Below are 15,079 nucleotides of genomic sequence, written 5' to 3'. Positions count from 1 at the left end.
TCAGACACCAGGTACCTGCGCCAGCCCCTGAGCTCATTTGCTCCAGAGAAGTCATTTTACAGGCAGAGCTGTCTCGAGATTAGCACACTGCTGCGGTGTGCAGACACGCGGGAGGGGAGGAGCAGCCCAGACGCGGCGGAAACAAGCTGTAGGTGCTTATTTGTGAAGGGCTTGCCCCAGGGCTTCTCGGGTTCTGGGGAGACAGAAGGCAGTAAAAGCACAGTTAAGTGAATGCTAGGCCTTTGCCTCCATGAGGAGGGCACTGCGCTGTCTTGGTTTGAGGGAGAGGAGCTATGCCACCAAGAAGCTAAGTGACCAGGGTCAGTGGTGTTTCTGAGGCTACTGAATATGGAGGTCCGGTCCCTACCTCCACCACTCAGCTACTGGGAGTCATGCTACAAGCCCTACCACTGCCCTTCCAGCACCTTCTTCTCACTGCAGGTGAGAGCCCCAGGGCCTTGTCCCTGAGGGGACATCCTGTGCACATCCTATGTACTCACAGTACATAGCTCTGAGATATCGAATAAGAGGCAGACTGAGAAATACCGCCTGATGCAAAGAGAGAAACGACTTGGACTCTCAGCATCCACCAAGAAAAGCCCAAGTCTCAGGAGAAGCCTAGAATACAGAACAGATTTAAGACATCCCACATCACCCAAGCGTGCGCGTCTCCTGTGTGTCACCACCGTGAGCCTCCTATGCCAGTCAGATCACCTGAGGTTCAAGCACCTTTCAAAGACTGATGTTCATTCCTGGCTCTCTGCGTCCTACTTCCCTTAAAGTCGTCTGAGGGATGGATGCCTCTAATAGTGGAGGACAGAGGGCACATGCCTAGGAGGCCAGTCATTGACCCCCCTGACACTGATTCTCAAAGGTCATCTTAAGCTGCTGGTGTTAGGTCTAATGGTCCTTGAGAGGTAAAACTATCTGCTTCCCAAACCTGTCGTTGAGATTGAGGATGATTAAAGGACTGAGCGGTAGGGGCTGTTGAGTGAGATAAAATACCTCACAGACAGGGTGTTTGTGCATTCTAAGATGCTCTAAATTACCTGGTTTCCTTTGCTGTGTCTTCCTTCATTCCAACAGGAACAGCAGAGGTTGGGAGGTGGTCCTTCCCAGCATCATCCCTATCAGGCCAATTATCACAGCTTGTCTTCAGTACCTGGACAGCCAGCACTCCGGGTGGGAGCAGAATCTGTCACCATCAGAGGTGGTGGCTATCTGTCTCCGGCTTGGCTCCCTTCTGTCCGGAAGCCTGGTGTCTCCAGCTCTGAAATCTGTGGAATTCCAGTTCCACCCAAACTAATCCTTAACCTCAGCTGAGGCACTGGAATAGTTTGCACTCAGCATTTCCTCCTTCCTGTTCTGGAATTCCAGGAGGTGCCATCTGCAGCCTTTCTGATGCCCAGCCATGGGGGTGGGTGAGGGGGGGGCATTTTCATGAGCAAATACCTCCCATTTCTCCTCTTTTCTTGTTGAGTACAAAGTTATTGCTAACATCCTTCCCAAGGGGCAGCTCCCGAGCGCGTGCCTGGCTGTGTCTTCAGAGGTTAATAGTACCCAGCATGGCAGCGCTCATGAGCAGTGCAGAGCCTTGGATAGAGAGAGCTCTGAGAATCCTCTTTGTGTCCCCAGTGAGCAACTCCCCAGTGATGTAGTGTAGGAACTTGGTAGCATGCAACTCCACAGGTCAACCACCTGAGAACTGCAGTGTCTGACCCTCAGCACAACACCACAGCATGTCAGAGTCTCTTGAACCCCATTAGTTCCCAAATGTGATTCAGGAATCATTGTGTGACGATCTTGACCACTTCTAGCATGTTGAAGCAAAAACTGTGATTGGAGTCATCTGGATAAAGAAACCAGTGAAGCCTAATAATCCGCATGGCATGGTGCCGTTCACATGTATTAACTCATTTAAACCTCAGATAACTGTTCCTCAGGTGGGCCTGATATTTTCTTCATTTTCAGAGGAAGGAACTGAGGCACCGGCACTATCATTAAATAAGAAATAAATGGCAGCGCCGAGGTTGGTGGCAGTTTATCCCTGTCTAGTGAGGCTTGAATATTCGTGACACTCCCCAAATTCAGATGTAGAAGCATTCACTTCCACTGTAATGGGCGGAAGAGATAGGGCCATGAACAGGTAAATCCATTCAGAACAGTCGCGTATTGGTTTCCTCTGGTAGCTTGTGCGCCTCCTCAGAGGGGCAGCCAGGAGCTCTCTGGCACTTACTCTCCGTGCACACTGGCAATAGAAGTCCAGCTTTCTGTTAGCAACCTGGAAACGAGGTTTGTTGAACTTGACTGTAAATAAACATGATATCCTGCCCGTGCACGGGTCCCCAGCAAGGTTCTGGAAGCCACAGATGTGCCCCGGCCAGAGGAGTCGCAGCTTGCTGAGGTTGGCCAACAGGCGGGATGGACATGTCAGAAGCATCTGCCGCAAGCCTTGCTTCGATGCGTCACTCCTGACGGTGGAAGCAGGGACCCCCATGTTTTACACTACCCAACACAGTGTTAACCTTGCCCGGTTTCGCCCAGGAATGAGAACCACACATGTCGGCAGCAGCCGTTTCCTTGCCTTAATTCTCCATGCCACACCCTATGCCCTGCAGCGTGAGAATTGTTGTGTCTCTTGACATCCAGATCACTTCAGCCCTCAGTACCTGTGTATTCCATACCAGGGGATTCAGCCAACCATGGTTGGGGGAAATCTGGGCTGAATCTGCACAGGTTTGTTCTCTCCTCAATATTCCTGAAATAATACAGCCTGACATCCGTTCCAATAGTGCCCGCTTGGTGTTTGGTGTCACAGTCACCTAGAGAGGGCTGGAAGTCTACAAGGATGCGTGGGTTCTATGCAGAACTACACTGTTATATGTGACCAGCTTGAGCACCTATGGGTTTGGGTATCCCGGGGGTCCCCAGGATATAAAGGACTGTGGAAGTAGTTACTGGAAACCAAACAAATACAAATAACCCAGGAATGTAGTGAAATCAGCCATCCTTTCTCTACAACAAGATCCCCAAGAGAAAAATGGAGAAACCATATGAGCATTTGAAAAGAAAAAATAGTTATGAATTTGCAGAATTTTAGATTCAATCTAATAAGAAAATTGCTGTCCATACCCCTGTTTGGGCAGTGTTCTCTCACCAGCCTGGTGACTGTCCTGGAGTTTAGCTGTTGTTGTTCCAAACAAGAGCACCTTGTGTTGTGTGTTGGAGAGGAAGAGGGCCTTGTTTGCTTTAGTTTTTTTCTTCTTCCAGCAGCATGTGTTTGTTTATGTGTTGCTTACTTGCTTCTTTCTGATTTTCTGAGACACAGTCTTAGGTGTTCCATCCCAGCCTGGAACTCCATATGTAGCCCCGGCTGACCTTGAACTCAAAGCAAGCCTCCCGCCTCAGCCTCCAGAGTACTGGGATTGACAGTAGGCATGAGCCACCACACTTGCTCAGAAAAGATCAGCTTCCCTCTCTCGGGGAGCTTTCTCATCTTTATCCCCAGGCGTGGTGACCCTTAGTGAGAGTAGTCCCACTCTGTGAAGGATGTCATTGCTCCAGGGAGCCACTGGGGTGACAAAAAGCCAGTCACCGCTAGGATAAGGAGCACCCGGAAGGGCTCACACTGTTGTGTTTGTGTGGCCGTCAGTGGCCTCCTGGACTTCCTGTGAGGTGAATCACGGGCTTCCTGGTGACGGGGCATTCCCACCCTAGGTGTCTACCTGAAAGGAATGGAAACGTGTCCATAAAACAAGACTGTGCACAGCAGCCTTATTCTGAGCAACAGGCCCGAGGTGGAAACGACCCAGGTGTCCATCAGCAGGAGAGAGAATAAACAAGATGCCCTAGACTCGCACAATGCCTGCCAGAGAGAGAATGGGGGTGTGGTGCAGATTCACCGTGCAACATGGCTCAGCCTTATGTTGAGTGAAGAAAGCAAGATCAAACAAACCCATACTCTGTTTTGTCATTTAGATGACATTCTAGAATCAGCCAGACTGCTCCAATGCCATAAATCAGGGCAGCCATTGTTTCGTGGGACAGAAATTGGCTGGAAAGGATAGACACAGGAGAGCCCTATTCCCAGGGATGTGTGCACAGTGCACTTGCCGGTCGGTCAGGCCTCCCGAGGGCCACACAGCTCCCGTCTGTGTAGGCTGCTGCCCAACAACCTGGGCAGACCAAGCTTGTCACCACCCCGCAGAGAACAGCTCACCCTAAAGCTGACTCCTCCAATTCCAGCACTCAGAAGACCGAAGCAGGAGACTGAGGCTGGGGTCCAAGGCCAGCCTGGGCTAGAGAGTAACACCCAGTTTCAAAAACCAAAACAAAATAAGCAAACCAACAAAATCAGCTCCCAGTAGAAAGGGCAGAGAACGTCCTAACCCTTCGCCCGCACGTTCATAGACAGCACAGCTTTGGAGAGACGCACTTCGAAGCCAGACTGAAGTTCTTTAGCCTTTGACTTGAAAATCAGTTTCCAAGCATGGGGTAGGTGACAGGTCGAGAAGGTTACAAGGGGCCACAAGCAAAGCCTAGCACAGGCTGGCATTCTAATCTATCCTTGTGTTACTGGGCAGGGTGGAGCTCTCGTCCCCTTCAGTGTTTCTGTTTTTATTATTTCCTACATTCTACAGAAATTCTTTTATTTAAAATGTGAAGCTGGTACCTGGAGTTTCTGGCGGAAGCAGATGCCAAGGCCCCGTAGTGAGACCTGTATTCACCTGGGACTCTGGGGCTTCCTTCCTGTGTGGACACTCACTCGGGGAGAGGGGAGGGGCTGGTCTCCCTGAAGTTAGGACAGGGAGCTGGTTCAAGGTTAGGTCACCACAGCTGGGGGGGATTCCTCTCTGGAGACAGGGGTGTGAAGATAGCGCAGTGTTTTTATTCCTTTAAAAAATGTCTGTAGAGGAATAAGTACTGCACTTTAAAGGGACGTCTGATTACACAGTGGCACCCAACAGCCTTGGTCCCTGTTCCTTGAAGGGAAACTGTAGCCTCTCCACACTCACCACATCTTTCCAACGTTTCTGAGACACGCCTTTAATGTCAGTTCTGTGTGTTTCATAGTCGTAGCCCCTAGCTCTAAAGACCAACCATGGAATAGTAGCGTACCTATGGGCTCTAAAAACCAACCATGGAATAGTAGCGTACCTATGGGCTCTAAAAACCAACCATGGAATAGTAGCGTACCTATGGGCTCTACAGACTAACCATGGAATAGTAGCGTACCTATGGGCTCTAAAGACCAACCATGGAATAGTAGCATACCTATGGGCTCTAAAGACTAACCATGGAATAGTAGCGTACCTATGGGCTCTAAAAACCAACCATGGAATAGTAGCGTACCTATGGGCTCTACAGACTAACCATGGAATAGTAGCGTACCTATGGGCTCTAAAGACCAACCATGGAATAGTAGCATACCTATGGGCTCTAAAGACCAACCATGGAATGGTAGCGTACCTATGGGCTCTAAAGACCAACCATGGAATAGTAGCGTACCTATGTGCTCTAAAGACCAACCATGGAATAGTAGCGTACCTATGGGCTCTAAAGACTAACCATGGAATAGTAGCGTACCTATGGGCTCTAAAGACTAACCATGGAATAGTATGGCTCTTTGAGTCTTGGACTCAGTTTGAAGCACTGCATTGTTGTGGGGTGACTGAATTCTTTAATCAGTGAACCCAGCAGACATTTCTGTCCATATCTTCCGCAGGAGAGCCTGATCCCATCCTTCCACGCACCGAGCACCAGCCTGGCCATTCACAGTCACAGTGTATGTGTGGACTCTGTAGACAACATTAGTCACGGAGCTGGTCCAGCCCCTGCCTAGGATGCCTGGGTGGAGAATGGAAGTTGACCTTGCTGTCACTTACTAACACTTGTTTTCTATAGAAAAACAGGAAGTAGAGATAAACAAAGAGATGTGAGGATACAGTTCTTTATGGTTGCCACTCAGACACATGTTCGACGTGTCATTCGTGTGCTTTTCCCAATCGCATAAGCAGCTGCATGTATGACGAGGTAGATCCTGTCCAGACCACCAGGGTATGAGCCACTCCACGAACTTTGCAATCTGGAAAGTTCTTGTTTGTTTGGTTGGTTGGTTTTGTTTTCTTTTTGAGGCAGGGTCTTCCTATGTAGCCCTTCCTAGTCCAGAACTCACTGTAGACCTGGCTGGCCTCGAACTCACAGAGATCAGCAAACTCTGCTCCTGAGTGCTGGGATCAAAGATGTACTCTACCACACCGTTCCACCTTGTTAAATGTGGGGGTATGGCATGACACAATGATATCATGACGATGCGTGTTGATGGAGACTAAGATACATCCACTGCCTACTAGGCAAGGTGCAGACGCGTGTCGGTCTGTCATTGGGGGAAATATCCTTTCTCTTTCCCCTTCAACCAGTGACTTCAAATCTACTGAAATCAACTGGCAATGGTATAGTCTCTGGGGAAATGTGTGCTTGTATTTTCCCTCTCTTTCTCAAGAAAGAGAGCTCCCAGTTATCTCTGAGATCTAGAAGCTTCACAGGGGAGTGGGAAGGGGGGGGGCACACGGAGTTGTCAAGGAAGAGAAAAACCTTCAGGGGTGGGAATGGGCCTGAAGGGCCAAAGTTCTCTGGTGTCCTGTTGGACCCCGGTGTCGTCTTCCTCTGGGAGGGAAATTTAATCCTCTTCACTGATGGCACTCCAGGGAGAAGACTAAATAAAGGCCACCGGGATCCTAGTTGCTGGATCTCTTCTCCAGGTGGAAACAGGAAAAGCAGAGAAAACTCTCATCAATACTTGCTGACCCTTATGTGTGGGATTAAAATTCCTCATTGTTCCCAGATGCAGTTTTGGGGTGATGTTCCCTGGGTTTCTTCAGTGTGTCTGGAAAGACCACTTGAGGCTTAGCTTGAGGCTTGGATCAGTGGCCCTGCCTTCTCCACAGACCCTGTGACAGCATCCCTTGGAGGGCCTTCGAAAGCATCTGGTTAACTTAGCGATGTGATGTGACATCTCTATGTCCGTACAGTAACTGTAATGTTTCTTTCACTGTGGGCTGTAATCCATTCAGGAAGCCATTGTCTCCCTTCTCGTTTCTATGCTAGGAGAGCGCTTTCAAGAATATTCTTGCCTTGCCTCTTCATACTTCCCTTTCGTGGGATGAATTCCCAGAGGGGTGATCGATAGGAAAACGGACTCGCATGTTTGCATACTCTCAAATGTCTCCTTCACAAAAATGGATACTCTCAAGTTTGGGAAAAGTCAGGGACCGAGCTGTGCTTTTGTTTCCCCTGCCTCAAACTTCACTGTGGGTCAGCAGAATTGTCATGAATGCCAAGAGCCACAAGCAGGGCCATGTGTATGATGGAGCTCAGAGGCAAGAAGCTGTGATCAGATGTGGGCTTGTCCAGACAGGCTGCATAGGTGCTCTGACCAGGGGATGCTCTCACAGAGGCGCTGCAGGTAGAAAAAGCAACAAGGTAGCCTGAGTTGATGCTCGGATGCCAGGCTGCAACCAGGTGCATCTGTGGGAAAGGAAAGAGTTGCCCTGGGATCCCCCTGATTCTCCACCCCTGCAGTCCTTGTGAGGTAGTGAGATGACAGTCTCAGTCCCTCTGCTCTTCCCCCCCCCCGTGACCCTCACCTCGGCGGCCCTCACCTCTGTGACCCTCACCCACCCCTCTGACCCTCACTCCTGCGGCCCTCATCTCTGCAACCCTCACCTCTGTGACCCTCACCCCTGTGACCTTCACCTCGGCGGCCCTCACCTCTGTGACCCTCACCCACCCCTCTGACCCTCACCCCTGTGGCCCTCACCTCTGTGACCTTAACCCCACTGTGCACTAAGTTCTAGCAAAACAAAGTTCTAGTCAGTGAAATGGAAAGAAACCCAGGGAGCAGCAGGACCCAGCTATACTTTAGCTCCGCTCCCTTAGCCAGATAGCTGCCCTGTGAAACTGCCTTGTCAGTCTTCAGCTGGTTCTGTGCTCCTGACCTTTGTTTACTCAAAACCAAACTATGAGGAGTCAGGACCCCCAGTCCCCGTCTCTGTTCAGAGCAAGCTGTTCCCGCCCTCTGCTTCAGTCCCCAGCATCTCCCTTACTACAACTAGCTGCCACTCTCTGCCTCCCAGGCTCTGTGCTGCCAACCCAAACTGTCCTGCGCTTACACGGCTGGGAGCAAGAAAGTCCACCAAAAGCTGTGTTCCGTGCCCTCCGTCCCCTTGCTGTCATCTCCCTCTGTCCCTCTCTAGCTGCCCTTTGGTTTGTGGTGTTTGGGGTTGGTTTGTTGTGTGCTGCTGGTGCTGTTGTTAATTGAGGGAGGGGATATTGGCACAGCACCTCACATAGCCAGGCTGGCCCTTGAACTGACTCTGTTGTCTCCATCACTGGCTCACTCTGCCTTCCTTACCTTGTCTTCTTAAGCCCAGCATGTGGTGTACACCTGTGATCCCTGCCTGGGGCCAGAAAGGCTGTAGGCTCAGGAGTTGAAAAATGAGTTATAAGACATAAAAATAGAAAAAAAAATTAGCAATAAAACTTAACAAAGGAGTTCTCCTATAACTGCCTCGCTTGCCCATGCCAGACTCCATGTTTCCAACCCCCTGAAGCCAGGTAACAAGGACATCTTCCACTTCCAAATGGAGGGAACCAATGGCCTTTGCACTGGTCAGCCATGGGATGCTGGGCCCATGAAGAGCAGTAAAGGGAAGTGGGCCGCTGCATGGTGAACAAAGGGAGCCTCAGGAAGCAGTTGATTCCACAGAAGGATGGTGCTAATATTTCTCTCTGGGGAGACTTAGAAGAGCATTCTGTTCAGGAGGGAGCTTGAGGTTCCGAAGCAGGGACAACACCAGAAGTCAAGCTGAAAGGATAGAGGTGAGAGCTAGCGGAGACCAGACAAGGAGCCAGGCCAGCTGTCCCCAGCCTCCCCATCGCTTCCATGTTGTGCGATGCGCCACGCTGATTAAATCGCCTCCTGCCGTAACACGGACAACCTGTAATAGGCTGTGACCTGTGTTTCTTGCAGGCGACCATGGTCCTGAGCTCTGCATCCTTCTGGTTGGGATTGTTCCTGGTTCCAACTGCGTGTCTGATTGAAGATGTGGTGTGGCGAGCGTAAGTACACAGTGACGTCATGCCGTCAGGCCTTGCACCTCTCTCCTTGCAGCTGCCTCGCACTGGGGGTGATGGGAATTAAGAAGAAATGGGACTTCTAGCGCTTGCCAAACAAAGGGGGTTATTTATTTATTTGGGGGAGATTGTTTAAGTTTAAGATTGTGCTTCATTTTGATAGGAGAATCCAGAGGCAAAGGAACAGAGAATAGAGGTCACGTGACAGCCAGTAGGGCCATTGCCTTGTGTGACTGTTAGTCTGTTTCCAAACACAGACGCATCTCATCACGTTTAGGAAACACGACCGAAGACCCTTTCCACACCTTAAAGCTGATGCCAAGCAAGCCCAGATAGTGCCTGGCTCTCAGCCCCGTGTACAGTAGAAAATCATAGGCACGTCAGTCACTCCCCTGACAGAAGGGAAGGAGACCTCATCCTTCTAACCAGCTCACAGCAGGAGCCCTGCCAATCAATTCTTCTCAAGAGCCGATTTTACACCTCTGTAAGAAAATCTCATCACAAATATAAAATTATAATTCAGATTACATGGGAATTAGCTCAAACTTGCTTCCCGCTCCTCTGTTTTCCGTTCATACCTTTCCTAAAATATAAAGAAACACTGATGTCCCAAGAAAATCTAGCCTCTAACTTCATTCAGGCAAAGGTGAGAGATGGCTCTAAGGCCCATAGTACTGGTTTAGGCTCAGATGGGCCTGGTTCCTCCTAGAAATATGGCCAATTTCCCTGAAAATTGAGACTTCTAGCTTGGGCAAACTACAATTATTTCAAGGCCCTGAGGTAGCAAAGTGAGATTTTTAACCCAAGCCTTCCAGGAAAAGACACCAGGTCTCATTTTTTTATCTCTTCATTCCTCCCACACTCGGCAGGAATTATTCTTGCCTGACGGGATCTCTTGTGAAAAAGTCTTCATTTGGCCACTATCTTGACAGCTGATTGTGCTGGCACGGAGAGAGGGGAACAATAATTTTCCTAGAATGAATATTTGCTTTGTTTTTCTTCCGCTAAGTTTTTCGACTACTACCAAAAACCAAATCATTTGAACTTCTTAAATTCATTTACTAACTAACCAACTGCTTCTGTTTCATCTGCTACGGCTGTGTTCTGTAAACGGCACAGTTGGAACCTGCAGGATGACTAGAGCCAGGAAAGATATCTCCTTAACCTACTAGACGCCCTGTGAGGAAATAGTCATTCCATCACGTGTTCCTTGAGCCAGTAGGCCCAGTTTGGGCACAACATGTTTATTCCCTAGCTGAGTTTGTACAGCTCTGCAAATAAGTTAGCTTCAGGGCCAAGCTCCTTTTTGACTTGGCTGCATCTGACGGGAAGTAATTACGGGCTTACAAAATTTGTCCCCAACTATCTTAATTCAGCTATCTTAAATTAATGCCATGAAGACAGAGTTTTATTGAGGCTCATTCCTTCCACCAAGTGGTTCTTCAGCAAAAGTATCTTTGTTTCATTTCAACAAGAGAGTTTTGCAAGAGGGTTGCAAAGGCTCTGCCTTCCCCTGTGTCTTCAGAACCCCTTCCAATACATTTTTGCAAGTACAAGTCCTCTGTCACCATGAAGCAGACAGATGATCTCTTGCCTTCAGCAAGCTTGTCTTGGTCCCATTTGTAGGACCTAGGCTATAAAATTAACACCATTTACATTTTAACAATGATAAATCATATGATACTACTTCCAGCTCTGGCATATGGGAAGAGTAAAAATCACTTTCTCTCCAAGGAGCTTGCCAGCTGGGTTCCAACCGGGACCAGAGCCCCACAGAAAGGTCTGAGGAGCCAGCAGGGAGGGCTACCCTTGCTGGTTGTATTGTTAGGGCCCTGGCAGGGGCTGCCTGCTGCCTGGCAGGGTTGGTAAGCACAGCTTCTCCTAGAAATGGCATCCTATCATTTGACAGAGCCAGAAGGGGCCCTACTGACTTACATAACCACTTTCCGAATGCATTTTGCTCTTGCGTTATTGAGAGAAGCTAAAACAGTGTGTTAAATTAGCCCAAACTATATGCCCATTTGCGTCTTTGTTTTTTGTTTTTGTTTTTTTCTAGTCAGGGTTTCTCTGTGAAACAGTCCTGACTGTCCTAGAACTCACTCTGTAGATCAGGCTGGCCTCGAACTCACAGAGATCCACCTGCCTCTGCCTCCCGAGTGCTGAGATTAAAGGCGTGCGCCACCATCGCCCAGCATATATGCCCATTTGCGATATCTGCTTGATGCCTAAACTTCTGCTGTCCCCATCCTGAAGAACAAGAGTTTCGTGAATGTATGTGGGCCTATATTATACTGAGAGCTGGAATTTGCCAAGGCCAGTGAATCTGGTGGCTCCCCCCAAGGACAGAAAGTATGTGGCAGACTGATTGCCCCTGGCAAAGCCACAGAGCTCCCCTGTGGCCCTTGTGTCTGAACTGCCATTCTGCAAAGCTTTAGAAAACGTTCTCCACACTCCCATGGCCCACCATGCTCTACACAGTGATTCTCAACCTGTGGGTCGCAACCCCTTTGGGGATCACATATCTGATATTTACATTAAGATTCGTATCGGTAGCAAAGTTAGTTATGAAGTAGCAATAAAATAATTTTATGTTTGGGGGTCACCACTACACTGAGGAACTATATTAAAGGGTTGTAGCATCACTGTCTACATCCACCCATCCTTTGATCTCTGATGTCTCGCTCACTTTCTCTAACACAGCCCTCACACTAACAAAAAATTCTCCCACTGAGCGATACTCCCAGCCCTTGTTTTTTTTTTTCGTTTTTTTGGGTTTTGTTTCATTTTGTTTTAAGATAAGTTCTTTCTGCATAGCCCAGGCTGGCCCTGATGTTAAGATTCCCCTGCCTCAGTTCATGAGTGCTGATCCTGCAGGCGCTGCCAAAGGCTGTTGCCCTGTCTTTGGAAACTTTTTTACAGGGCAGGCCTGGCTTTTCAAGGGGACATCACGAGCACCTAAGAGGCTGAGTGACTCACTTCTAGGCACCTCTTCCTTCCTTTAGCCAGCCCCTTATCTCCATTCCAGGACCTGGCTGCTAAGAGTAAAAGGAGAGAATCAGGATGAGGTCATTTGCTCTTCCCACAGTTTGTCAGCTTTCTGGATGAAGACCGTTGTTAGCCTATCTGAAGTCAGATTTGGAACACCATAAAAAGCCTGCCCTATTATTTCTCCAAAGTTTGATGAGGGCCCAAATGGCCCTAATTGTTTATTAACATAATTGACTCTCTGTGACCCCTGGCTAGTGAGGAGTCTTGTCAGATGTGTGGAGTGTAAACCACCGTGCAGAACTGTTTTAATATCGGTTAGCCTGCGCTCTCCCAAAACGCTTACCTGTGACAGTGTAAGCAAACTGCCAGGTAGGTGTGGCTCTGCATCCAGAAGAAACTGGTTACTGTCACGCTCTAGAAGAGGTGCAGAGCTCAAGGCCACCGACCGTGGTGGAACACCCTTCCTTATATGAAACGAGTCTCCTGTCTTTTTCACTAGGCATCATACAATACATTCCCCAATCCCAGAATGACTTCATTTCCGGATCGTTTCCGATAGGTAGTTAAATGGCAATAAAGGCAATTTCTGTGTACAAATGGGCCTCGGTTGTATTTTAACATTCTAACCAAACCAATTTCTGTTGAAGCACACTGTGTTTCCTCTTTCAGTCACGGAATGTGATGTTTCTGATTGGCTGGCTGTTCTTGAGTGCAAAAGAACGAGCTCAGATCTTAAGTTCTAGAAACAAAACTATGAGACGTTCAAGATGCCACCACAAGGAACCATAAAAGCAGAAGAGGGCTAGGACCAGGGGAGGTGGACTACAGAAGGTAGTGGAGAGCTGAAAATGATTTTACACACACACACACACACACACACACGGGTGTTTGAAAAATCTGACAGTGAAACCCGCTCCTTTATACAACTAAAGCTAATAAAAAAGATAAAAGTCCCTTAAAACCTAGAGATGCTCTTTCCTGCCCCAGAAAGCTCAGAGTGGCTCATCTGTCGGCCCCCAGATAGCTTGAGTCTCTCCCTCCTGTCTTGAATTGGGATGTCTTGAGTGGGATGAAATTAAGGAAGCTGGGGCACTGGGGGAAAGACACAGATAATAATCTGACTTCCGAGCTCTCGGTGAAACGTGACCACACACCAACGGCAAATGCATCTAGCTTTGCCTTGATAGCAGGTCAGTGTGAAATCACTACACACGTATGTTACAGGGAGACTTAAGATCGGTATCCTACTGACTTCAGCCCTTAGTAGGTCATAGTCCTTGAGGAAGTGCTTTTAAATTTCTGGCATCCTTCTACTCCGGTGCTACGTGCCTCCCTAGGCTTACAACCCAGGGCTCTCAATAGGGGCTGAGTCCCAAACCTAGCTCACAGAAGCCAGCCTGACGCTGCGTCCTCAGAGAAAACAGAGTTTCTGGCTTTATGGAAGCGAGCAAGCCGTTGTCCTCCCGAGGCCAATGTCTGCAATGCTGGGTGTCACGTCCTTTGTTTCTTGGCCTAGGCTTCAGGTTCCATTATCCTACGTCCATTCCGTGTCTGTTCTTCCTGTCTCAACCCCCAGCAGCTCTGTCTCTCCTGACCCAGAAGACAGCAATGGGGCTAGCCCAGAGGTGCTCTGTCCTGTGCAGAAGGGAGGGCAGTGTGGGGAAGCACGCCCACCCTAGTGGAAAGTGACTTTGGAAGGTGGAGCGTGTCACTTTGTCTATTATCAACACAGGAACATTTAGCAATACTGGACAGTATACATGTAAATGTCCTTCTCTCTCCTGCAAAATATTGGCCATATTCTCATTTGTTGTTTAACTTAAAAATTCCATGGCTCCCACTTTGAACTTGGTATTTTATCGATACTGAGCCTCAGAACTCCGTCTGAAGTAATTAAGGTATCATGTGTTAAGGCCTGTGTGGTTTTCACTTGTTTACTCTGTGAGGAAGGATGGCAGGCACATCGCCCATGTCTTCCTGCTAGTACTCCATTAGAGATTAACATGAAGTGCTGGGTGAGCCGCAGTATCTGAGCAGGTCCACTGTCCTTATGTGCGGAGGGCTGCTGGGAGGAGCAAACCCCATCTCCCAGTCACCATTTCCACTGCTGCGCAGTCACGCTCAGTTATTTCTGAGTCCTAGCCTTCTACAGCTTGGTGAAAGAAAGAAAGAAAAACTCCTTAAACACAGTTCATCAGCATGAACGGCAGAGCCGTTCCTAAGGAGACCACCTGCACTGCTGCCTTAAGATTATCGTGACTTTCTGTATGCAGCATTTTGTTTCCTTTATCTGGCCTACGTTTTCCCTTTTCCTTTTTGTTGTTGTTGCTGGTGGTGATGGTGGTGATGGTGGTGATGGTGGTGATGGTGGTGGTGATGGTGGTGGTGATGATGATGATGATGGTGGTGGTGATGGTGGTGGTGGTGGTGGTGGTGATGGTGGTGGTGGTGGTGGTGATGGTGGTGATGATGATGGTGGTGGTGGTGATGGTGGTGGTGGCAGTGATGGTGATGATGATGGTGATGGTGGTGGTGGTGGTGATGGTGGTGATGATGGTGGTGGTGGTGGTGATGGTGATGATGATGATGGTGGTGGTGATTGTGATGATGGTGGTGGTGGTGGTGATGGTGGTGGTGGTGATGGTGGTGATGATGGTAGTGGTGGTGGCAGTGATGGTGATGATGATGGTGGTGGTGATGGTGGTAGTGGTGGTGATGGTGATGATGGTGGTGGTGATGGTGGTGGCAGCTATGGTAGTGTTGGTGGCAATGGTGCTAGGAATTGAGCCTCAGGCCTTGTGCAGAGGGATAAATGCTCTACTTACTAAGCTACATTCCCAGCCTATTTTTTGTTAAATCCCTTTTCTTCATCTATATGTTTCAAACTAGAGGATCAATTTTAGTTTTGTGTAGTTTTGCTTAGTTTCAAATTAAAAAAAAAAACTAGCGCATAGAC

At 48.7% G+C, this 15,079-nt stretch overlaps 1 protein-coding gene across 4 annotated transcripts in view; it reads left to right on the top strand.

The window, feature by feature from the left end:
• Positions 1–15,079, top strand: part of Atp8a2 (ATPase phospholipid transporting 8A2) — a 542,501-nt gene that overhangs the window by 471,214 nt on the left and 56,208 nt on the right. For all 4 annotated transcript variants that reach the window (XM_075950134.1, XM_075950131.1, XM_075950132.1 and 1 more), the window contains one exon: positions 9,032–9,120. In XM_075950134.1, the coding sequence (XP_075806249.1) occupies positions 9,032–9,120 (89 nt within the window). The remainder of the gene's footprint in view (positions 1–9,031; positions 9,121–15,079) is intronic.

The sequence above is a fragment of the Microtus pennsylvanicus genome, chromosome 15, assembly GCF_037038515.1.
Source record: "Microtus pennsylvanicus isolate mMicPen1 chromosome 15, mMicPen1.hap1, whole genome shotgun sequence".
NCBI lineage: Eukaryota > Metazoa > Chordata > Mammalia > Rodentia > Cricetidae > Microtus > Microtus pennsylvanicus.
The sequence above is the reverse complement of the archived record's forward strand: the minus strand, read 5'-3'. Positions and strand labels throughout refer to the sequence as shown.